Source organism: Podarcis filfolensis (genome assembly GCF_964270895.1).
Source record: "Podarcis filfolensis genome assembly, chromosome: 1".
In the NCBI taxonomy this organism is placed as follows: Eukaryota; Metazoa; Chordata; class Lepidosauria; order Squamata; family Lacertidae; genus Podarcis; species Podarcis filfolensis.
The window spans coordinates 48,449,894-48,475,998 of NC_139604.1; the positions used below are offsets into that span (position 1 = coordinate 48,449,894).

The 26,105-nt window shown below is 39.8% G+C and overlaps 1 protein-coding gene across 2 annotated transcripts in view; it reads left to right on the top strand.

Moving 5' to 3' along the window:
• The window catches only part of CNTNAP5 (contactin associated protein family member 5), a 311,049-nt gene that overhangs the window by 231,419 nt on the left and 53,525 nt on the right, over nt 1-26,105 (top strand). For both annotated transcript variants that reach the window (XM_083584551.1, XM_083584552.1), the window contains 3 exons: nt 18,570-18,726; nt 24,575-24,702; nt 25,334-25,504. In XM_083584551.1, the coding sequence (XP_083440677.1) occupies nt 18,570-18,726; nt 24,575-24,702; nt 25,334-25,504 (456 nt within the window). The remainder of the gene's footprint in view (nt 1-18,569; nt 18,727-24,574; nt 24,703-25,333; nt 25,505-26,105) is intronic.

A 26,105-nucleotide genomic window follows, 5' to 3' on the forward strand; every position in this document is an offset into this window, starting at 1 on the left:
CCACACGCCTGCGAAAGTCAGAAAAGGGGAATACACTTGGGGGTAGTGACGGAGCAGGGAACCTGCCCTCAGCCCACCCCAAATGCAGCCAGGAGCTCTTGCAGTGGCCTGAGCCCCCTTGACAGGGTGGACAAGAAATAGTTAGCCCTCGATTCGTTTAACGGAATCCCTTGCAGCAGCAGCAGCATTAGAGGGGCAGGCACAGCCGATCCATGCCCCTCAACCAACCAAACCATAAACCACTGCCTAACCACAACCTTACAAGTTGTGACGATTTGCTACGCAGTAGGCAAAAACCAAATGGCCCCAGCCAATCAACCAGATGGACAAAATTCCTATCAGGCCCCTGCCCCAAGAGCAGACAACCCCATGACAGGCATAGCAAGGTCTAAGAGAACAACCCTAATTCTAGGGAGGGGGGGACGGGCAATCCAATGCACGGGCAAAAAGAGGAAGCCCTAGCCTTGTGCAAGGAGTTTTAGCATTTCTGGCAGTCAATCAACAAATGGCAACATTAACTTCTTCCCAACAACAAGGGAAGCCCAATCGCATCAGTGTCCAATGGTCAATTAGCCCGCCCCACAACTTTGGAGTGTCCTGGTGGCCCCCACCGCAACATGTGCTCTCCATGAAGGAGAACACACTTTATCAATATATTTTGTTTATTTTTTTGACTTGGAGATTTTTGAAATATATAGCAGAAAATAAATGCCTTTGACTAGTGCCATAAAACTTTACTGAACTGGGAAATAAATGTTTTAAAATAAATAAAACATAAGAATCTGGATTCCAGGTACCTTAAGGGTCATCTGTGTCCAACCCCCTGCAATGCAGAAGATAGCTATATAGTTCTAACCTATTATTGCATTGCAGTTTAATTTGGCTGCAGACTTTTGGTGTTTATACTGTACAGAAGGTCTTTCACAAGCTGCTTAGCACAAAGTTGTTGCTGAACTGAATGTACATAGCTCTTTGCAAAATTGGGAGAATGTGCAGGTCCTAATTGCAGAGTTAGGTGACCAGCTTAAGCAATAATATATCACCTAAGCTAATGAAAAGACATTTTCATTAAATAATGGACCACATCACAGATTTAATTATCCCAGAGCAAGGCACTTGGTGCTTCATACAGACAAGGTCAATTACGTTATCCAAGAGAGCCAGTTTGAAATGTATTATGAATAATTCACAGACCCAGAAATTAGCTATAAAAAATGTCCCGGATATAATGTGGTGAAAACATTCAAATTCATTCCTCATGTATTTAAGATAATAGCCAAAGGACAATTATGGCCCCTTAACTGCAACACTAGTTAGGTGACAAAAATGACATTTGTACATTCAAAGCCATATTAAAATGTTTTACACTCTTTTTCTACCAGTTTAATACAAAAGGACAACATGCTGGTTTTATTCTCCTTCCAGCCATTGTCTTGTTCTCCATTAAAGCAACCATGAAACCATAGTTTGATGCTCTTCTTTCAAAGGAAACAAAAGATAAATTCCCATTTGAGCAATGCCATTGAATGCATTCCTCCCAAGGCATAAGAAATAATTGCTTTACTTTTTTTTAAAAAATCATCATCATACTCATAACACATTTAGACATTACCTGCCTCCCAGCTGGACAAACATAAGTCACTTGGATTTGACTTTCAAAAATTTGAGAAATTGGAATTCATTCAGAAACATATAACAACATTCTGAACAATGTTTGATGTTTTGTGTGTGTGTGTGTGTGTGTGTGTGTGTTATTCTGCTGGAAGCCACCCAGAGTGGCTGGGATACAAATCATCACCATCATCTTCATCATCAATCATCATCATTAAATATGTTAAACTGAGAGTGGGCTGAAAATGACCAGGTGGCTTATTGTTCAATAGTCAATTTTCCAATTCTCATGCACATGTTTATTTGTAAGTAAAACACATTTAGATTAATAGGACTTACTCCCAGGAAAGTAAGTATATCCTGCAGTCTTACCGGACAATCCTAAGTGGGGCTGGGGAGAAGTGGGCCAGTTGATTCATATAAAATAATAATAATTTATTATTTATACCCCGCCCATCTGGCTGGGTTTCCCCAGCCAGTTTGGGCAGCTTCCAACAAAAGATTAAAAATACATTAAAACATCAGTTATTAAAAACTTCCCTAAACAGGGCTGCCTTCAGATGTCTTCTAAACGTCAGATAGTTGTTTATTTCCTTGACATCTGATGGGGGGGTGCCACTACCAAGAAGGCCCTCTGCCTGGTTCCCTGTAACCTCACTTCTCTCAGCGAGGGAACCGCCAGAAGGCCCTCAGTGTCTGGGCTGAAATATGGGGTTGAGACGCTCCTTCAGGTAGGGTCCTGGCTCAGTCAGTTTTGGGGGACAACAACACAGTTGTTCTCCCTTTTACTATACACTGAGGGACCCAATGATACACATTTTTAAAAACACTTTGATATGGATTTTGAACTGAAAACTGCATTAGAACAATTGGGAACTCTGAAAGCCAGCAGACAACAAAGTTTTGAACTGCATATTAATTTTGGAGCTGTGCATCAGGTCAATTCACACTGGCATTTGCAAAGATAAAATGCATTCTTAGATTTAGTTTTTGTTTTGTTTTTACATTGCCTCACTAGCATTCAGATTAAGTAAAGCAAAAGAAAGTGATATTTGCTCTGGAAGCAAAGAAAGAAAGCAAAGACAGTCATTGATTAAAAGTGTGGACAATGTTAGGCTGGTGAGCAATGAGGTATGTTTAAACTTATCTAAGGTATTATCTATCACCCATTAGTAATTAAATTGGTAGTTGTGAATATTTGAAAATATTTAGGTGTTTGATCCCTAGGGAAATGTTGCTTGACTGTCTGAAGAATGGCCGCAAACCATTGCCATAAATCCTTCCTTATGACTGACCTATAACACCTCCTATGAAAGAAAGGAAGAGGTAGCAAACAGATGGTATGTTGATATCACTGTCAGTAGAGCCTTTGCAAGCTTGCAAGCTGCATGTATTTTCCCCCCCACCAAAAAGTGAGGCTATATAAAGTTCAAATAAGATCTATGTGTGTTTTTAAAGAACAGCCTAGAACATAGCACATGTTTGTTTTGTTTTGGCAGACAGCTTTTTGCCTAGACTGACATGCTACCTTTTAAAAAAGAAATAAACAAATCTTTGGGCTATATTGGTTAGAAAAAGGAGCCTAAGGCTGTTTCAAATGGAAGGTAAAAAATTGCTACAAAAGGCCAAGCTGGCTTGACATATGATGACCTTAACTGTGTATTAAAACCAGAGTAAAGCTGCAAGTCTAGGGAATAACAAGCTTTTTCAGCATATTGCATCTTCAGAGAGACAACAGTAACCTTAGCTTTCTTCCTTTGACTTTGCAATAAGGTGTGACGGCCAAAGGAAATCTCTCTGGGCAGCATTTTTTTGGATGTCTTACGAGACAGTGGCTAATCCATCAGATGCCTTTATTTAAGTGTCTTTATTTAAGGAGTTGACATTTTGTGGAGTTTGAGCTTACCTGTTCTATTGGCTGTAAAAGGAAAGTTCAGCTGAATTTGAGAAGGTGTGGGTGAATTGTGTATCTAACAGGGCACAGGGCAACCCAAGTCTTTCTTCTACTGGTGTCATTATCAGAGCACGTAGTAGAAACTTGAAGGTAACCATGGGGACCCAGGTTGTAGGAGAGAATTGAATGAAGTCAACACACTTTCCCAGTACAAGATGAGCGGCAGAAGTCACAGCTTTGTACTCACGTGTTCCACTGAAACGTAATTCTGTTTGTGTAAACAAGTTTTGAGTACAAAAATGTACTGTCCGAAGCAGTCCACAGAGGCTTTCCAGCTGACAGTCTCATTTGTATGCATGAATATAAGCAGATGTTTTACATGGGACTGTTAAGTGGACCAGCTGTTTGAGAGTCATTGATGTATTCTGCCTAAATGCAAAGCTGTGTACTTAAAGGCCACTTTGTCCTCTTATCAGAGAAGCCTTGAAGATGCAGAAACTGCCTGTATAGTGCTGACTCCTTGTTTTCACCACATCCTTGCACCCTACCTGTACTTAACAATATGCGCGTTGATACTTTTGACAGTTTTTGGTTTTTGCTGAAAACCGTATTGCAAAATTCGGAGAAGTGCAAAACCCAAGGAACAATTATGTTCTTATCCATGTATTAGCTCGAGGCATGCAAATTTGGTTTGTTTACTTTAAAAAGGAAGATCCTCCATCTTCACTTCTGAGTAAATATACATGGAATTTCTTTGTTAATTGAATAGCCAACAAAATCATTAGCTCCTCCTCCTAATTTTAATCAGAAAATATTTCATTTTTGATGGATAATGGTGAATGCCACATGAAGTGGAGCTGAATTTGCTATGTTGGGAAATGAGGTTTTGAAAGAAAATGAGTAAAAGAAACCCCCACATGTTGGATGATTTATGCAGAGCCATAAGCTGGAATTAATAATTGTACAAACATTGAAAATGTGATAACCCTTTTACATAGAATGTGTCAAAAAAGAAGAAAAGAAGAAGTGAAACTGGATTCTCTCTAGTACTGAGCAGGCACATATGAACTCCAATTCCTTTCCATGTATGTGGGATGGATCCATACAGCACATGGTTATGGCCTCTTTTAAAGCTGGGATGCGAAGACCAGTAACATATATTAAGTAGAAGAGATGAGTGCTAGAAAATTCATTATTCACTAGGTAAGAAAAACATTTCAAAACTGATTAAGATGCTCCATAAAGAAGATGGGTTATTGTCATGCTGACCTTTAAAATTGGTCAGGATGTATTGCCAAGAGTCTGCTGGGTACAGTATTCTATGAATTTTCTCATTTCTATTCTCTTGGCATTTTTTTTTTTATCCTAGCATGCTGGCTTATAGCCAGTTCATTTCATGGTGCTGCCTATACATATGTTCTGCTACAGCTGCATTTTTCCAAACTGCACAATCTTGCAGCCCTTGAGCACACCCTGGGATGACAAATGACATCCCTGCTGCTTTGACCAACAGAGACATAATTGCAGGTTGTGAGTAGGACAGCTGAGTCGTGATGGTGCAGTGGTTTGTATATGCCCTTAAGTTGTAATTGACTGCATTTGTTTATTGCAGCATGATTCCCCTTTCCACCACTTAGAACATTAACTACTGACATTAATTGTAACTTTTCCAGTGCTGGAATTACTCAGAGGCTGACAGCTGTGTTGAATCAGCAATTATTTATTTACAGTTGCTCTTTAATGTATTTTAACACATTAGACTATAAAGAAGTTTAATGAGAGGTATTAACACTTTTGGTGACTCACCAAGTATGGGACGCAATTTCTTTGTTGGGACAAAAACAAGGGTAAATAAGAACCTTCTCCATTTTTGATGCTGGCATTTCATTTGGGGTGGTTTATTGTTCTGAGCAAAATTGGTGGGTGCAAAATTTAGGGAATACTGGTGGGTTTATTTTTAAAGAACGAAGGAAAAAAGTTCCCCAGAATGTTCCATGCTATCAGAATGCATGGGTGGAGCAAAGTTATATATAACTTTGAAGGTCAAGTAAGTGGGTGGGAAGAGTTCGTGTTCCTTAAGTACATGTCAAATAGGAAACAAAGTAGTCTTGCTTTCTTTTCCTGCCCTTATGATATATAATGGCCAAGATAGAAATAATGGTCAGCTCATATAAACACAAGGTGAGTGAAAAGGGGAAGGACCTGAAGAACATGAGTATAGAAGAGTGGTTCTTTCTCTAATGCACCTATTTGCTACTATGTGGGAGAACAGACATTTTAACTCCAGACTTCACAACATGGATTGCAGGGATATATTTTTATAGTCAGTGGAGCTCCCTCTAGCAATGGTTGTTTAGGGGGATGGAATCATTGTTTTGAATCACTGCTTGGTCTCAATCCCATGGACAAAGGGTATTTATTAAATTCAACCAGCATACTACAAGGAAATGCACAACTATAATGTACATTTAGACCAATTTTCCAAATGGATTGCACATTAGAAAATGGATTTGACTCCTAGCTCTTTTTCCAGGAACGGTGATGAAATAATGTATCTCTCTTTTCTTTGTGCATTAGAACACTGCTGGTTGCATAGTACAAAGATTGCTAGCCTCACAAGAAAACATTTCAGCAAAAAGCTAAATATCTGCATGTGTGTTGACTTTATCCACATTTATACTTTTTGGAAATTGAGGCATATGAAGCAGAGTCTTCAGATAGACCTAGTAGAAGCATAATAACCCTGTTTCTGCACTTCAGGGGGTAGCGAGCAAATTGTGATTGCTCATCCACTGCCAATAGTATGTATCCTTTGTTTAAATGTGATTATCTATCCCATTTGTAGTATAAACCAGTCATTACTCCTAGCACAGAGTAAATATACAGCTCAGGACAAGGTTACTTGAGATACTTCCTTATACACAGTAGACCACTGTGGTCTGTGGTAGAGTTTGCCTTAAGATTCCAAAGAGGTTGGACCATTCGAGAGATATTGGTATTATGAAATAAAGTCACTAGGTTGCAGGTGAAGGAATTAAGTTACAGTGGGGTCCAGTCATCATCTGGGTAAATTGAAGAGTGGAGAGCAATAGTGTGGGCAGGGGAGAAGTCTGTCTAACTTTAAACTTTTAATGTTAGACAGTGGCATTCCCATAGGAGGCATGATATGTGAAAAGATAGATGGTTTGGGGCAGAGGGATGTGTAGTTTGGACTTACTGTAAATATCAACAATGTGAAAAATATCCTAAGGAGAACCTCAGTGTAGCTAGTATGGTGCTATCTGGATGTTATTGGAAGACAGCTTTCTCCCATCATTTCTGATCACTGGCCATGCAGATTGGGGCAGATGGGAGCTGGAACCCAACAACCCCTGGAAGCACAGCATTGGCTATCCCTGCAAAAGTCATGTCTAGGTCAATATGTTGCAGGACACAAATAATATGAAAGAGAAGGGTTTTTTTGTTTTTGTTTTTAAAGGTAAGCCAGCCTCCATCTGTGGGACCAGGCTTATGTCCATCTTGGTCATCAAAATGTACAAAATGGAACAAAATGGAAGATACTCATTGAGGAGTGAATATACACTTTTGTATAGTTGCAAAGAGCTCTTTAAAAGAATCCAGAAAGTAGACATTTAGTAGCCACTTACCTTAACACAGCTTTTGAGGGCCTGACAGTTCCAAGCATAGCCAATGCTTTAGATATTCCAATCCATGTTGGAGCAGTTATGTTTGTTTTGAGTAGGGAATAAATGCACTCTCATTCTTCAGTCACAGCAAACTCCTGCATGTTGAATTTCACTGTGGTTTTTATCTTAATGGAGCCTGCAGAAAAGAATCAGTGACCCTTCTATTCTTCATGCAGTTCAAAGTGTTCTGTTATTTTTCAGTGCTAAGGTGTCTGACAGTTTCTTAAAACAGTGCCAACAGCTTACTGATGTTGATGAGGGGTTATTTTTCCAACTCCTGAAAACTTTGTATAGCACAGCAAACCTATTGGGGGGTGGTGGAATTGTGTTGTATTCCAATTCCAGTTCCACTACACCACTGCTTGAGTCTTCTGGGGCACCATCTCTCCTAGCCTTCATCCTTTCCCGTATGACCTGTTATTGATTATTGTGAGATGCAGCTGTGTAAAAACATGCAGGGGGGTGCCTAGTGATCTGCTAATATTGCCTTATACTGAATCAGATCATTTGTTCATTTGGTCAATGAACAGCAGCCTCAGCAACCTTCCTAGCCTTGCCATTAAGACTATTCATGTCAAAAGAAGCTCATTTTTACAGGTCCCTGTAGCAGGGGGTTAACAATGTGTTAATTTTCTGCATCAGTGAAAAACACCTTTAATTTACTTGTACCAATTGACTGAGAGTTCTTAGGTTTCTGCCTGCGTTATGGTGCCCAATTATCAAAGAGCCAGGGAGCTTAATGCTAGATTCAGTTTCTCTCAAATTTCCTTCACTGCGCTGTCTGAAACAGCATCAGAAGACTCTCTAGAGAATCTTTCAAAGCAATTTTGACAAATATTCTGAATATAGCACTACTAAAAATATAGAGTTCCTGTTTATTTCTAACTGTGTAACATTGAAAGCTAACTACAAAATTATGTTCTTGCTACCTAAATTCAAAGTAATTCCATGTGAGCCATGCCAGATTTATATTCATACTATAAATGGTAGTGAACATTGGCTCAGTGTGTAGGTTGAATAGCAGGGTGAATTGATCATGTTACCCTCCTATGTCAAAATGTGATGTCAATACCCCACCCACAAATTCATGTGTAACTCTGTTGGCCTGTTGTCTATATATGTTTCTGAATGGAATAGCTCTCTGTTTTCTTGTGATCTAAGTCCGTTGGCTTAAATTAGGCTGCTTCAAATGTTGCTGGCAAAGCAGTGAAAAGCTCTGGATTTTTGTTTTTGTTAAACACAACAGTGGAGGATAGTTTTTAAACTTAAAAGCTTTGTTTAAGGTTTGTTTGTGTGGTATTTTTTCAAAAAAAATCCTGCATTTCTCTGCGTTAACAAAACAAAACACCAGAGATCTTCAGAACTCAGCAGGCAGCGTTCTAGACAGCTTCATGATGTTAGACCTATTGGGAACCTGTTGGATTCTTATAAGGCCTATCAGAGGATGAAAACAAGCTCGGTAGAAGAAAAGATGATGGGAAGCTGCAAAGTTGTTTTGTTTTGTGGTTTTTTTTTTAAAAAAATACACCAACTGGCCACCTCTTCATTATTTTGAGGTAAGTTATTTTTGCAGAGATGCTGGTAAAATGTGGGCTGGGTGAGGTTACTGTTAGGTGGATTTGTACCTGTTTGACTAACCGAAACCAAAGAGGGTGCTCACTAATGGTTCCTCATCATCCTGGGAAAAAAGTTGCAAGTGGAATGCCACAGGGTTCTTTCCTGTGCCCCTTCCATTTGAACATCTTTGTAAACAACTTGGATGAAAGAATTGAGAGGATGCTCCTCAAATTTGCAGATGACGCTAAATTGGAAGGGGTAGCTAACGCCACTGAAGACAGAATCTGAAGACAGATTGGAGAACTGGGCCCAAACAAACAAAATGAATTTCAAGTTCTACATTCAGGCAAACGGAACCAGATGCACAATTATGAGATGGGAGACACTTGGCTGGCAAGTAGTACATGGGAAAAGGATCCAGGGGTCTTAGTTTAACACGAGTCAACAGTGATACGGCAGTAAAAAACAGCTAGTGCTATTCTAAGCTGCATCAGCAGAACTATAGTGTCCCGATCAAGGGAAGTAATAGTACTGCTCTAGTCTGCCTTGGTCAGACCCCCCCAGGAGTACTGTGTCCACAGGGAGGCTGCCTAAGTGGCATCAGGAGATTCTGCACCAGCAAATGTAGCCTCCTCCTCGTTCGCCAGCATAGCAGAAATACTTCTGAAAGTGCCATGACAGAATGAGGGAAAAGAGTAGCGAAGTGCAGGTCAAAGTAATTTTTCCTTTCATTTTTTGGTCCTGCGCTCTGGTGTGAGCCAACTGACTCGCACCCACAGCGCAGAACCAAAAAAGTACATCTGTTGGTCCTGCGCTTTGGTGTGACCATACCAAAGAAGCCAAAATGGGACATCTGGTATTGGGATCAAAAGCTGGGGTGGCTTATGTCATTCCAGGGTGCCCCACTTAAAGTGGGACATTTGGAGGGTATGAGGGCCCAGAACAGCCTTATGAGAAATATCTGAAGGAGCTGGGTATGTTTAGCCTGGAAAAGAGGAACCAATAGACATCTTCAACTATCTAAAGGGCTGTCGCACGGAAGATGGAGCATGCTTGCTTTCTCCTGCTCTGAAGGATAAGACCCAAACCAATATATTCAAGTTACAAGAAAGGAGATTCTGACTAAACATCAAGCAGAACTTTATGATGGTAATTGCTGTTTGATAGTAGAACGGACTCCCTTGGAAGGTAGAGGGCTCTCCTTCCTTGGAGGTTTTAAAGCCGAGGTTGGGTGGCCATCTGTCATGGATGCTTTAGTTGGGATTCCTGCATTGCAGGGGGTTGGACTAGATGACCCTCAGGGTCTCTTCCAGCTCTACAGTTCTATGTGTTTATGAAAGCAGTGGACACATCTGCTCCCTCAAGAGATTGTGGAGGAAAGTGAATCTCTTTTACTTCCCCGACAAAAAGCTACTGGCCCCATTTTCTTGCAATTTGGTAGATTTAATACAATCAGGGAGACTCTTGTGCTCTGAAAATTTCACCTACTTTGCTGATTAGATTTCCCATTATAGAGAATGGGGACAGCAGAGCTGGTTTTCTACTCTGTTGGTTGGAATACTAGTTGCAGTTCAAAGCAGAAAGTTCACAAAGCAACTCAAGAATGTGTGGTGTAGGATTCAGCTAAGTTGTTGCATGCACGGAACAAGGTCTGCTCATGCCATGGGTCTTTCTCACCTCTTCTCCCCCTATACCTTGCTATACCCTATAAATTTGCTCTGTAGAGCTGGATGAGCCTCCTGAGCAGGTTTTGGGGTGCACAAGGGGAGGAGAAAGGGAAAGTCCTATTGTAGGAGAGGACCTCATTCCTCACATGCATACCCTATTAGCACTGCATTGAATTCCACCCATATCATTCCCCCCCCCCCCAAAAAAAAGCACAGGTACAAAAACAAGGCAAATTTTGTGTTCATTGCCCAATAATAATAAATTGTAACATCAAGAGGTTAATCAAAATGCATATAGCCTAAATATGTATACTAAATATAAGATGGTATTATCACAGTACTAGTTAAAGTAACACATCATTCTTAAATATTGTCATTATGCAGCCAAGCTGTATAGCTCAACAATATTTTCTCAAAATATGTTTTCTATAGCTGTTGGTATACCAAGAATCCCAAGGACTTCAGCTCTAGCACACCATATTTCAAAGTTTGGCTGGAAAGTTGGCTCATCATTGACAACAGGCAAGATGAACTGGACTACCTTAGTCAATGATAGGAGGATTGCCTTCCCCAGCTGTTGCTTTTCTGGAAATGAAAATCTTTGGTCTTTGAGGCTGCAGTCCCACTGTACCATTTACTTGAGAATAATCTCCATTGAACTCAATGGATTTTACCTCTGAGAGGATATGTACAAGATTGCCATGTTAGGGATTCTGTTAGTCTAATAGATGATAGCAAAATGTGACTTTGCAAGCTGGCTTGCAATTTTCTTATTTTTCTATACTCTTCTATTTTGTCAGGTAGGGTATACATAAATGAAAAATAAATGCTTATCCAAAATGTGTCAGGAATAGTGACAAAAATAGCATCTCCCCCCCCATTCTCCCGCACACCATCTAGCAAGTAAAAACATGACAGTGTCATTGCAATCCAAATGTCTAGCCTCTTACACCACTTCAGTGACTAATATTTATAGAAATATGAAAACTCAGAAGTCTGACAATATCACATACAGCTTTTCAGTTACTAAATGTTACAGAGAAGAAAGATAGATCTAGGGCAGCTTTATTTTTGCTGCAGCAGCCATACATCTTTCCTCATGTGCAGGAATTAAATAAAGAGGTCAGGGGTTGACAGTTATGTATCTTCTATCAAACTGTATTGGATGGGGGGGGTTGATGACTACAGAGCTTGTGTGGAACAGCATTTGTTGAAACAAACTCTCCATAGCTGTTCTGCTTTTTGTATCAGCTTTCTTTTCTTCCCATCCCCTTCGCTTTCTTTTTTCTGAGCCCAGTTCTCTCTTTGCTGCGCCTGATATAAAAACCCTAATGTGTCTATTATGAGTGAATTCTCTGTCTTATAGAATGGGAATTGGGTGGGGGGGAAGAGATATAACAAGTCTTAATGTGCTTATCGGTGCAATTGGTTTCCATCTGCTATTTTGGACAAAATAAATATGTTACAGAAAATAACATGAACATTGAATCAAGCTGCAGTGCTTTGCCACAAGTGGTTTTTTATTCATAGACACGTAAAGTTAAATTCCTGCTGTGCGAGACCATGGGTGGCTTGCAGAACTTAATGTGCTCTTCATGAAGAAAGAAATATCTTCGAACTTTCAGTGAAGAGAAGGAGATTTGTTTCTTTCAAATTCAACCCAGTGCTTTAAAATTGAGAATGAGGGAGTAAGACAAATACAAGTATTATTTATGTTTGTGCTGCATCTCCTACTCCCCTGTTCCTGACCAAGAGCAGGCAGGTCTGATCCTGCAGAGTGCTTCTTCCTTCTGAATAGCAACTCAGGCTGTGCAGGACTGAATCCTTTCATGTACTAAATGGGGTTATATCCTGGGTGGTGCTGTGGTGCTGCTCCTTCACAAGTGGCCTCGTTGTGTGGTGGTGGTTCAGGTGGAGGAGACAAGGAAAGGCTTGGCAGGAAGAGGTAGAGGTTGTGCAGGAAAGGTATCCACTCATCCTCACCCTTACCTTGTCCCATGAAGACATGGTAGCCTTGGAGGTCCCTCTTTTTCATGGTTTCTACTTATTTTTGTCCATTCTGGTCTCTCCTTCCTATGCCCTGACAGCCCTGAATCACTTTGTGCCATCCTGTGGTGAACTGGGGCTATCTTAACCCAAGTCAACTGATGCCCAGGTTCCCCCAAATCAGCCAACTTTGGTACAAAACTCAGGCTTTGGCTGAATCCAACACACAACCCTACAGTATGGGCCTGAGGGAGTGGTGTAGAGGTTGCCGTGTGTGTGTGTGCGCGTGCGTGCGCCCCTGTGCTCCAGAGTCCATCATCCCTGACCATTAAATATGCTGGCTGAGGCTGATGGGAATTGGAATGCAACAAGATTTAGAGCAGGCATAGGCAAACTTGGCCCTCCAGATGTTTTGGGACTACAACTCCCATCATCCCTGACCACTGGTCCTGTTAGCTAGGGATGATGGGAATTGTAGTCCCAAAACATCTAGAGGGCAGAGTTGGCCTATGCCTGATCTTGAGCATATCGGGCTTCCCCTGCAATAGTGTATAAAGCATAGGTAATACACTTTTAAAATAAGTCAGCTAGGAAAATTATTTATTCTTCTCTTGACTAAAGGAAATTTCCCTAATGTCTCAAAGGTTTATCCCTTTTTGCTATGAGTTCAGATGCCACTTTTTTTTTTTAAGCAGTGAAGGGATTGTGGATCCTTGAAAATGCCATCTTTGAGGAGAAATCTCCAAGATGTTAATTGTGTTATAACTGTTCTAAGAATTTATATTTGAAACTTGTTATGTCTACACACAGACTTGGCAAATTCCAAGCATGTAAAAGTAAATACATATAGTAAATACATATATGTTGGGTAGCTATCTTGTGTTAAATAAATTGAGTCATGCTTTACTAAGGTCTACGCAAAAGGTAGGTGGCACGTGTGTTGTATCTTTTGCCATTGAGAGCCAGTGCCTTACAACAGACCCTTTTTGCTGGAGCTTTTGTTTTTATTTTGGTCCGCTTAAGGTGTTTGTGGTAAGCATATTTGAGGGCACACTGTGGAGCAACAAAAACATAACAGTATAATTATATTGCTTCTGAACAGCATGTTAAGCAAATATACTCAAGGAATAGCATAATTAAATCCTTCTAAAGCATGTGTTAAAGTTCTTCGTTGAACCTATATGAGGGTCTCTATGACCCTCATTCCTCTCTTTATTGCAGTTCAAGTGAGTTACTATTTCATTTCTTAGTGGCAGAATCAGATGCTACAAGAGATACTTAAAAAGATACATTAGACCATAGAAGTCTATTCCCTATCCTTTGTCAGATAGTTCCCTCCAGTGTATTAGCAAGTTCTCTATTTAGCCTGGTTTTAAATGACTCAAGCTTTGGCAAGTCTACTACTATCAAAGACTTTCATATATCTTTTGGTTGGTTTAGTACAATAAAATAGATATAGTCAAACACAGAGAAGACGTTATAAAACTGTTCATTCTTAATACCCTAGCGATGGCTGTTTATCATATGATTATGCTCTAGTTTAATGATCCTATCCAAGAGGCAATAATATGCAGCTTGACTTTGATTAATGTTCACCATTATTTCCTAATAGCCACACAAAGTTGTATTTTAAAGCTAAATATTGTCTTCCCCCGAATTAGCACATTTTTAATTAGGCAGATAACTTCTGTCGTGTCTATTTAAATTGTCAGTTAAATTAGATTGCTAATCCTAAATACACTTGGATGTTCCTGCAATTTCTATAAAAGGCATAGCAAACAGTTGATTAGGCAGGATCTGGTGCACTTTTCCCCCCCTGTTAGCCCTTCAAGGAAAAGAAAGACTCATCTTACAGAATATCAATTGGTTCCAAAACGAGGTAGCACTAGTAGGTATAAATTAGGAGTGTGCCCCAGCCACAATGTTTGGCTTAAACCCTAATTCAGCAGTCTATAAACAGCCACAGAAGTGGATGGAATGTGCAGGTATAGAAGCCTTTTCAAAGTGAATAAAACTTGCCAAATAGGTCCAGAGGCTTTTGTGCTGGCTGTCGTTAAAGTTGGTTTGCTTTAAAAAAGAACAGGATCTATAACTTTTTAATATGGGGCAGGATTGGTTAAAATTTGTCCCTTCTGAGGCATGGCTCCCCCAATTTCCAGAAGAATATTTGCAATACTTGTCCCACAAGGGCAGCCATCACAGTTTTAGGATGGAAATTCCTTAATCTCCCCAAGTGTTCTGTAAGCAATATGCCTGAGAAAAGTTTCCTTGAGTAAGAAACCTGCCAGACTGCAGATGAATTGGTCCTGGGCCATTTGTGCGGGCGTCTCCACCCCCATTGTTCAGCCCAGACACTGAGGTCCAGCTCCGAGGACCTTCTGGTGGTTCCCTCACTGTGAGAAGTAAGGTTACAGGGAACCAGGCAGAGGGCCTTCTTGGTAGTGGCCCTGCCCTGTGGAACGCCCTCCCATCAGATGTCAAGGAAATAAACAACTATCTGACTTTTAGAAGACATCTGAAGGCAGCCCTTTTTAGGGAAGCTTTTAATGTTTGATGTTTTATCGTGTTTTTTATATTCTGTTGGGAGCCGCCCAGAGTGGTTGGGGGAAAATAAATTATATTATTATTATTATTATTATTATTATTATTATTATTATTATTATTCCTTTAAATATTATTTTGTGGTGAGAAGAAATAATGGGTTTACTTTTTGAGTAAAACAATTCCTTCTGATTAGTCACAGAGGAACTCTTCCTCTCAACCTTCTTCATTCCCATCCTGACATCATCCATAAACTTAGAGACATAAGATTTGCTCTTGCAAAGCTATTCCCTTCCTGAAAGCACTGGGATTGGAGAGCACTAGTCAGTAAAATTGCCTTTGATTTCACAATGTACTGATCTGTCACAAAAGACCTCTCCCTCTATACCTTTTCCCCACACTGGTGTCTGCTCTCCCTTCCCTCATTATTCTATTCTGGTGTTATAGTAAGCTTAAACACAATACATTCACTTTCAGCAACTGCTTTTCTGCAGCATTTTGTATGTGTGCCTGTGCCTGTGTATGTCTGGATTGATGAGGTGCCATGGAACACTTCAGGGTTCCTCCCTTTGAATTTTACCATCTCATAGAGATTCCACTTTGCCTCTGGCAAGCCCAAAATACCTCTGAGGTTTCCCATTTTGCTCCAGAGTAAGATTCTTCTTACTCTGATGCGCACCCCTGCTAGCTGGATGATTGGTTCCCAGCATAGAAAGGGATAGGAAGGTATCATAGTTTGCCATCCACTTGCATACCATCATCTCTCTCTCTCTGTGCTGTAATTGTATACAACAATAATTTTAAAAGAACGTGTTGACAGTAATACACATTAATATTCCAACTTGTATTCACAAGTTCGAAAAATGCAAAACTGAAAGATATATGCTAGGGGAATTCATATTGTCGTCTTTTCTGTTTTTATAATGAGTACCATTGGGCATTAGGCAAAGCCCTTGTTTCCTAATTTGTGATGACCTGATAATCATTATTCTCTCTTTGTTTCATTGTTTGCAATACTGAAATTTGAAAGCAATAGGATCTGTGGGAAAGCGGTGGGCAATGCAAACCTGACTGAGCGGTTTGCTGAAGCTTCTCTTAATTAGTCCACTGCAATTAGTAATTAACCTCGTTTCATGTTTCATGTTTTTTATTATTATTTAAAAATGTTGTTATGAATACGTATAATGCAATTAGCTCTTGCTAACATTTTCAATAGACTAGAAGCTAGCCTGCATAAAATTCAAATCATTTTTGCATGCCAGTTCTTTTATTTTTCATGTATCAATACCTAGCTACATTTATAGCTGATAAATGAATTGAGGAGTAGAGATCAGAAAGTTCTATTTCGAAATGTTAATCTTTGGAAAATTTTCATTCAATGGCTTTGGGTTTCTTTCTGCCTTTTTTATTTCATGGATCTCACTCACCTACAGTCCCCCAAGGCCCAAACTCCAGCTATTTACCTTTCCTGATTTATTTAGTCTTATTTTCATTCTGCAAAGTTTGTCGCAAAACTCCGTATAAGGTATATCTCTGCCTATGTCTATATCTCTTCTAGGAACTGTGCATACTCTGGGCAACATGGGGCTGTGTAATGTACAACTAATAATTGTATTCGGTGATTTTTTTCTGGGGGGACGCAGGGGGACGCATACCCCTAAATATTTTATAAATCTAAGTTTGACCTCATCGAGGACTGTATTTCAATATGAGTAGGAAAATGAGAGTACCCCTAAACATTTTTTTAGGGAAAAAAGCACTGATTGTATTATTTTATATTCATGTGTTGGCAGCGTAAGCTGTAGAAGCCATTTTTTATTCTATGTTAGTCAAGTTAAAATCAAGCAAGTTTATATTGGTATTTATTGGCCATTGCTAAATGTCTCCAAAATGTAATACAGGTGTTTCAAGAAAGGAGATCCCTGTATTGCATGGGGTTGGACTAAATGACCCTTGGGGTCCTTTCCAACTTTCCAATTCTATTATTCTAATAGTATTCATGACCATTGCAATAGTGTCTGGTGTGCAAAATATTTCAAATAAAGATCCTCATATTTGGAGCTCTGTGATCATGTGTTTAACACAACACATTGTATAGATGTGTGCATAGATACACAAGTAGATCTGGTAATATTTATGCTGCTCACTCAATGAGGGATGGAGCCTCTAGCTCTGATCTGTTTGTCATAGCACTGTCCATGGCAGCCCCACACGTTGGAGAGCAAACATCTGATGCAGGGAGCCAATTGTACTAACACAGGCACCCTACACAATTTAGAATTGGCCATAGTCAACATTGAAACTTAGCCTTACCAAAATGAAGTCTCAAATGAAGTCCTGCAGTTACTTTCAAACTTTCCTTCTACCCACTTCCATCAGTTGTCAGCATAGTTAAGGAAGCCTGGCGGAACTTTACACTACTAATAACAGCAACTTTATTTTTGTAGATGCCACCCATCTGACTGGGTTGCCACTTTGGCTTTCTGTTAATGTGCATAATGAATGTGCAGTTATTCTTTTTTTATATGGGTTTCAAAAAATGCAGTGTTTGATTAGAAACTCTACCCTTACAAATATTTTCATCTCCTGTAGACCAGAGTTTAGCCAACATGGTACTTCCAACCTGGCCATTGGACATGTTGGCTGATGGGAGCACCACGTTTGCCATGCCTGTTTTTGGCACTTCCTCAAATTGTTCTGGGAACTAAATGGTTTTATATACCTCTGTGATACAACAAGTACAGTATTTTTTGCTCTATAAGACTCACTTTTTCCCTCCTAAAAAGTAAGGGGAAATGTGTGTGCATCTTATGGAGCAAATGCAGGCTGCGCAGCTATCACAGAAGCCAGAACAGCAAGAGGGATTGCTGCTTTCACTGCGCAGAGATCCCTCTTGCTGTTCTGGCTTCTGAGATTCAGAACATTTTTTTCCTTGTTTTCCTCCTCCAAAAACTAGGTGCGTCTTGTGGTCTGGTGCGTCTTATAGAGCGAAAAATACGGTAACTTTCCCATTTTAGAGAATACAGTGGTACCTCCAGTTACGAACTTAATTCGTTCCGGAGGTCCGTTCTTAAGCCGAAACCGTTCTTAATATGAGGTGCACTTTTGCAAATGGGGCCTCCTGCTGCTGCCGTGCCGCCGGTGCACAACTTCCACTTGCATCCTGGGGCAAAGGTCGCAACAAAGGGGCATTTACTTCTGGGTTAGTGGAGCTCGTTACCCGAAGCATTCGTAAGTAGGATGGTATGTAACCCGAGGTTCCACTGTAGTTTGGTGATATCATTCATTTAAATATATTTTAAAACACGGGATGTAGTTTGGTGATATCATTCATTTAAATATATTTTAAAACACAGGATGCTTTGAAATCACCACTCTCTTAGTTAAGATCAGGATGTACAAAAACATATTAGGTATGGCTGAATATGTAAATTTGAAACATTGGATTCAGTATGCTGACCTTCAGATTTCCAATGTTTATTTTAAATCAGATGCAGAATGATATCCCATCCCAGCTGTAGCAAGAACAAGAACTTCTTACATCTTTTCTCGATTCAGATTTTTCTGACGACAGATTTCTCTGACTGCAGATTTCTTATGGCAGTTCTGCTCTTTTTGTTTCCCCAGATGGAATGCCATTTGTTTGGTGGGTTGGTCGAGCCAATGAGAAGCATCCTTACTGGGGAGGGTCTCCTCCTGGAGCCCAGCGCTGTGCATGTGGACTGGAGGAAAGCTGCCTGGATCTGAGATACTTCTGTAACTGTGATGCAGATAAGGACGAATGGTAACTATGGAGATTTGCCCTACACCAATAAAACAGAAGTGAATAAATTAATGCGTAAACTTATGAAAAGGGTTGTGCAAGTTTAGTAGGAATAAAAGAGGGTGGATTCTGTGCTTCCCATTTTGGGGTCTCCATTGTGATTGCTTTGAAATTGCAGTGCTAGTACTAACCCAGAAGACCTTCAAAGAGAGTTGTATACAATTTTATGGCCTAAGGTTTCAGTACAGTATTTTTTTAGTCTGCATCCAGCTCTATATCAGTTAATTTCCAGAAGGTTGACCAAGAGCACTTTTTTTTATCACTCTTGCATCAAACTAGGACTACAAAGGCATATACGACATTCTTGATGGGCATTCCCAAACTATGCAGAATTTCTACCCCCAGAGGCAAGCCAAGACCTGAACACCAACAACTTCTGGGGAAAGTATATACCTTTGGGTTTGCCAGCTCTTCTGCCTGAAATGCAGATTGGTCTCCTTCACTGAATTGAATGAAGAGCTCCATGCGTGGGAATGACCCTTGTGTATATACTGTATGAATGCATTTTCATTTCTGGTTTCATGCACCTGTCTGCAGTAAATATATAATTCTCTTGAGCAAAGCAGTTCCACAAAGTATAAGTTTCTGCACATTACCTTCAGTTAAATAATTTATACAGTATTTGGTTTGGAATTTTTGGAAGGGAAGAAAGCTGAAAAACAGCACATAACAAGTAGAAACTCTCCCATCTTCAAATTGTTACACTTTGAAGAATAAAAATTCTTCAGTTTTGACACCTGACCTATATTACAGAAAAATTATAATGCAGTAAGAAAATGGTAAAGTTGGGGGGGGGAATAGATTTTGTAGAACTGGAAAATGAATTTAAAAAACCCCACAGTTAAAATTATTTGTGATATATAGAATAGCTACCATCTATCTCTTTCTTCTACCATAGAAGCCATTCTATATCACAGATAATTTTGACTGTGGTGCTTTGTTCATTGTCTATTTCTGCACTATCCCCCCTTTTTAGTTCACCACAGATTTATGCTGCACTGATATAATTTGCCATCTATATCAATCAGTGTCAGTTTTGCATGTGTCTGTTCTGTCTGGCTTCCACATTAGTCTGAAATATTTTATTAAAAAATCTGCACAAGAATATATCCCCATGTATGTGTTTTTAATTATATTTTATTCTAATGTACACATTTGCTTACAAAATCCAAGAGATAATTGCAATTTGATCTGCACATTAGTCTGGGAGGTGTTTATCAGGTCAATATACATCAGAATGCACAGAAATTGAATTCCTCAGGCCACCCTGGCAGGATTCCTTCCTTTATAAGGGAACGAGCTCAGTGTTGCAGTGGTGGAAAGCATGGTTAAAAGTTTAATTAACAAGTCTTCCTGAAGCAGAATGACTTGTACAAAGGCATATCTTCTCTCACTACCCTATTAGAGTCTTTTGAGAGTGTCAACCAGCATACTGATAGAGGTGATCCAATTGACACTGTGTACTTAAACTTTCAAAAAGCTTTTGACAGTGTACCTCACCAAAAGCTCCTGAGTAAACTTAGCATACATGGATTAAGAGGAGAGGTCCTCTTATGGATCAGTGACTGGTTTAGAAACAGGAAACAGAGAGTAGGCATAAATGGATATCCAAAGATGAGCAGTGAACAAGACACGTTCACCTTTTCCCTTTCTTTAACATTGCTTGAGACAGAAATCAGCAAGAGTTCTCCTAGATGGAAAGTGCATCACAGGAATCCCTGTGGAGTCTCAGAGGATTTGAGGCATGCATATACATGTGAAGCCAGCCTTGCAAGACAGCAGACTCTCAAAGCATACTCACTGTTGGCACCAATACAAGCTTCTCTCCTGTGCAGATAAGCAGCAATAGGTGCACAGGGGAGAGAGATCCATATCAGAAATATAGTGGAGGCAAAATGTTAAAGCTCCCTCCCCCACAACATGGTTCTGATCTAGGAAGAGATGTACGCAAGAAGTGGTGTTATACAGAGAGCTTGTCCAGATGGGTGCTTGCTCTGTGCCTAGAAAGCACGGGTCTGAGTGATTTTCCACTTGTCCCATCCTTTCTGGGCATGGGCCTGAGCAGTTTTTCATTTCCCCCTGCCACTTCCCCCCAGAAAACCCACCATGTAGCGCTAAATCAGAGCAGACACCAATCCAGAGAAAAGCTGATTGAGGTTTGCTCTGATTCAGCGGTAAAGATTGGGTTTTCCCAGGGAAGAGTGGTGGGACAAATGGAAGTATGGACAAGCCCTGATTCTGACCATTCATTGGTTCATCTAACTCAGTATTGTCTACAATGACAATTTCTCTCTAGAGTTTCAGACAGACTCACTTCTAGTCCTATCTGGAGGGATGCCAAGGATGGAACGTGGGACCTTCTGCATGCAAGGCAGATGCCCTCCCACTCAGCTACTTCAGGAGCTCCAGCATCTGGAATTTAATTCCATAAAACAATCACTCAGTTACCAACATATCTTGTTTGGCCATATGTTTGCAAAGGACCCCTTGTCACTCTGGAAGTCAAGTGAGAGCCCAGGTTCATGTCCTGCTTTTGTCACAATCATGTGTCCTTTGAACTGTGCTTCCCTAGTATGATAGAATTGATGTTCAGAATTACTATTATTTTATTAGAATGCATTCCACTACTGGTAGGGCTGTTTCTGATCAGGACACTAAGGTGGGTAACAAAGTAAATAAGCAGCAATTGCATTGTTATACCAACCTGCACTGATAGACCTTTTAGTGTTTTTGTGTTTCCTTCTGTCAGATACAAGAGGGTCTTGAGCTAGAATACGAATGGGCAACCTGTGAATCACCAATGTGACTGAACTCCAACTCTGATAATCTGTGCTGGCCAGGGCTGATGGGAGTTTAAGTCAACCAATATATGGAGGATAACATGCTAGCCACCATTTGGGATTATTGAGCTTTCTAGATAAGCCTGACCTTAATGTTATTAACCTTCTAACACCACAGTTATTCCATTATTAACTATAGCATCCTGTTTACTATAATGCTTGTTGAACTTTCAGAAGCTTCCATGGCTACAGGGTGCATGGAAGAATCTCATTAAGCTATCTTCCATTGCATTTTTAATCATCTATAGTGTGCTAGTCTCAAACTTTCAGGATTTGTTTTATTGGCTTGTTTCCCATTTACATAGCTGCAGACATCTGCTGATAGTACATATTTTCCAAGTGTACTGTATCTTTCACAAATTTCATTAAATATCTATGCCACTGAGCCTAGCTACCCACTAGAGGTTTCATTAATGCAAAAGGAGAAGATATACCAATAGGGGTACCATAAGGGATGAAATTATATTTAATGACACCACTACCCTACCATCTGTTGGGCAGGAGGGGAGAGACTGTGAATATCACATCTAGAGACATGACCAGTTTATAATACTGTAGGAACTTGGAATACAGAGAATGAGCTTTTCTGAATATCAACATAGAAGGGAAAAAAAAATAGTTCTGTAAGGATGCTGCCCAATTTCTTACTTGTCATTTAATAACTCTGTTGTTGCTTATTCAGTTGCTTAATGCAAATCTGAAATAGTGGGTCACATTTGAAACATGTAATGAGTTCAGCCCAGTAGACTAGTTAATTTCCTTACCATTTGGATGTCGCACATAGTTCTGGGTGTGCATGGACAAGGTGCTGTCTGAAAGCACATGATACATTAACCTTGCTGAAACAAAGCAGGTCTATGGCTAGTAAGGGACAAGAGACTGGAACAGCAGGTATGCTACCTTGAGTTATAAAGACTTTGATACACACACAAATATCATAGAATATAGCAGAAAGGCTTCTGCTTTCTAAAACTATCTGCTTGCATTGCTGTCATTTTGGCTCTTTTCCCTCCACCGCTCCTTAGTCTGTCCCAAACCTAGCACGGGGGACTTCCATTTGTGTAATTCATACACAAATTTCATGTGCACTGTAACAACCTATTTTGTTTTCTTCTGACTTCCCAGGTGCTTAAAATAGTTGAATGGGTGTTGAATTCTCATTAGAGTTCCATGTGCAGTTTAAAACTTTGTAGATCTTATCTAAATGCCAGATGAGAGACATGCTAACATCAAATTATATGGGATAGCATTAAGGAGTATAATGTCCTCTAAGGGCCTTTTCACATAAATACTTTATTGCATAATAAATTCCTGTTTGTTTCTCATTTCCTCACCATGATCTTCACATGTTAACTCAAGGTTGCACCTCTGTTTCAGGTATATGTGTTCCTCATACTTGGTGTATACCAGACTGAGTGTTCATTGCTATGGAGTGTGTGTGTGTGTGTGTGTGTGTGTGTGTGTGCATATCCTACCACCCACATCATAGGCAACGTTGCTGATGGCATTTTGGATGTTTTGTTGTTTAAAAAAATATAATTCTTGAAAGTTTTCTTCTCCACCATTTTTTAAAAATGTAGATAACCCCAGCTTGTTCCCCCCAAATGTAGCAAACTCAAACAGAAGCTCCACTCTCACTCCTTCTGAGTTGTGGCCAAATATTTAGTAATTCATTTGCTGAAGATTTATTTTATGTTGTGTCATTAAAAAAACAACAACAGAAGGATGTGCATTTTCCTTCTCCCGATCTGGAGTGCACAGCATAGGTTCACTGATGCTTTCCAGCATACAAATATTTAGCTGGATGCTGGAACCAAGTAATTCTGAGCACCAGTTCTACCATACAGCATGGGGAAGCACAATTCAAAGGCCAGAATTGTGGGACATGAGTTGGCCATCTACCCTACAACAAAGGTTGCCATTTACTATATGTGGATATGTTATCACACAGAATCATCACTGAAAGGCATCACACATAATTTTGATTGAAATGGATTCTCTTTGGCAATGTTTGAAAACCATTTGTGAGTTTCAGCTGGTGCAGGTGTTTGAACATTACATTAAATTGGTTTCAACAGTTCAAGGTGTGGAGTTACAGAGCAATTGTGTAACACCACTGAAGTACAAGCGGCAACCATTCTGCATGAAGGTTCCATTCCTGATCCCTGAGTGTACATAAGCCTTGTCCCGTTCCACCCCATTCTGCCCTGTTTTAGGGTCACTTCCAGGCTGACAGCAATGAGTGTGTGCATGACTGTGCATCAATCGGACATGCATTAAATGATTGCTGCCAGTAGCATCAATTACTTGTGCCATCATTGCTGAAATAGCACCCTGTTCCAGGCAAATGGGGAAGAGCTGCTTGGTTCTCTTTTGTGCTAAGGAAAAGCCTTATGTATTGACCCCTTATTATATTGCATGCTGCAAATTGGTTACTGCAGATTCAGCTACCTGTTTGGAATTCTAACCCTGCCAATGGTTGTTTCAGGTTGTGTGTTGCTTATTACTTTATAGTGGAATACCATGAGAGCTGGCACTGCATTTGCTTTATGATTTCTATTCCTCTATGCTGTTGCAGAGACACCATGGCTAATAGGAGCAAGCCGCTAAAGAGTACTTCTACCCTGACATTTACACAGGCTAGAGTCATCTACAGTGGTTTTGCTTGGGATCCTGAAACATCTCCAGGGAACCAAAAATGGGCATTTATACAGAATTCCCATATCCAATTTCTACTCTGGTTAATCAGACTGTTTGCAAAAATAAAAATGGAGGTGGAGGGAGTAGTGAGTAGATGTCAGATGTCAGACATTTTAACTGCTTATCCATGTGTTAATTAGCTATTACATGCATTTTATCTACATATACTTCAAATCCACTGGACATGCTTTTAGAAATCAAAGTAATAATTAAACAACTATTTCAGCTTCTATTCATATGCCTTTTTATATATACATATATATATCCAGGACCAATGATACTGGCTTCCTTTCCTTCAAAGAACACTTGCCTGTGAACCAGATTGTTGTCACCGACACAAATAGACCTAATTCTGAAGCTGTGTGGAGAATTGGCCCTTTGCGTTGCTATGGAGATAGTGAGTACGAGCCCTTTTCAGTATCCATTTCCTGGCTACACAAGACCTATGTGTGATTCCTTTGAATATAAATTCCACTTTAAAAAAACCAGACTCTTAAAAATAATATCACTGTCCGGCTTGTTTAAAGGCACGTGTTGGACCATTTTAAAAGAAACTTGTTAGTACTTTTTTTTTAAAAAAAAGTTGGGGTTTGTGTATAAGTTTGTGTGCGGCATATACAGTATATTACTTGTGCATCCATTGGATGACATCCAACATAACATTAAGACAAGAACTCGGAGAGCTGACATTGTGGCAGGTGATTGCATGCCAAGTTTTACCTGTCACTGTGCATAATGATAACAGTAGTCATGTAGCATCTTCAGCAAAATGAAAGAGACCCAATGCCTTCAGCTGTTGTGCTCCACTAAGAACAGGCTCCTGCTAGCACAATGGCTGGGTATCATCCATAGCTTTTCATTTTTCTGTGTATTTTGTGTTTTCTTTCCTTTAGTACAGCTGGCTTCATTTCTGTAGGCTATGTCTTTTTATGATGAGCTAAAAGGATGCGCCTTTGGGTTGTTGTTGTTGCATTTTTGTCCACTATCTGCTTATGGTTAACTATAGAGAAGGTTGTTGCTATTTGCAGGACAGTTCTGGAATGCAGCCTCTTTCAACACTGAGGCATCCTACCTCCTGTTCCCCACCTTCCACGCAGAATTCAGTGCAGACATTTCCTTCTTCTTCAAGACGACAGCTGTGTCCGGGGTCTTCTTGGAAAATCTGGGGATGAAAGACTTTCTCCGAGTTGAAATAAGCTGTGAGTGTGTACTCTGATATCATGGTACAATATTCATACTAACCATCAGAGAATGGGTGTGTGCAATTGCCCATTTGTTTAATATTTCTAGTGAGTTATTTTCTTGGCTTGGGAACTGATGTCTGTTATTGCTGGTTTACATCCTTTTATATATTGAATTATATTTTAATTTGCAATTGAATGCATTGAATTCTTTTTTAAAAAAAAATATGTAGGAATTAAGGTGTGTTTAACAACAACAAAGGTGGTGGTGGTGGTGGTACTTTAGAGATTGGAATTAGGTTTTCAAAACTGCAGAGGTCCGAACTCTAGGAGAAATGTTCTAAGGACTGGGTGGGATAAGCAAGAATTGAGAATGATTTCAGTTTTACAGCTGGCAGCACCTTGAGAATTGATCATTCTTCTGGCTGACTATCAAATATTATTTATTTGTTATTTCATTGTTGCATATGTACCCCTTCTTTCCAGCAAATGGTGCTCAAGGTAGCTAACAGCGGTAAAGAAAAAGCAATAAAATGATAATAAAATACAACAAAATAGCAATGCAAAATGAAGTAAGAAGTATAATAATTGCAGCCAGTTAAAAATCTCATTAATGGGA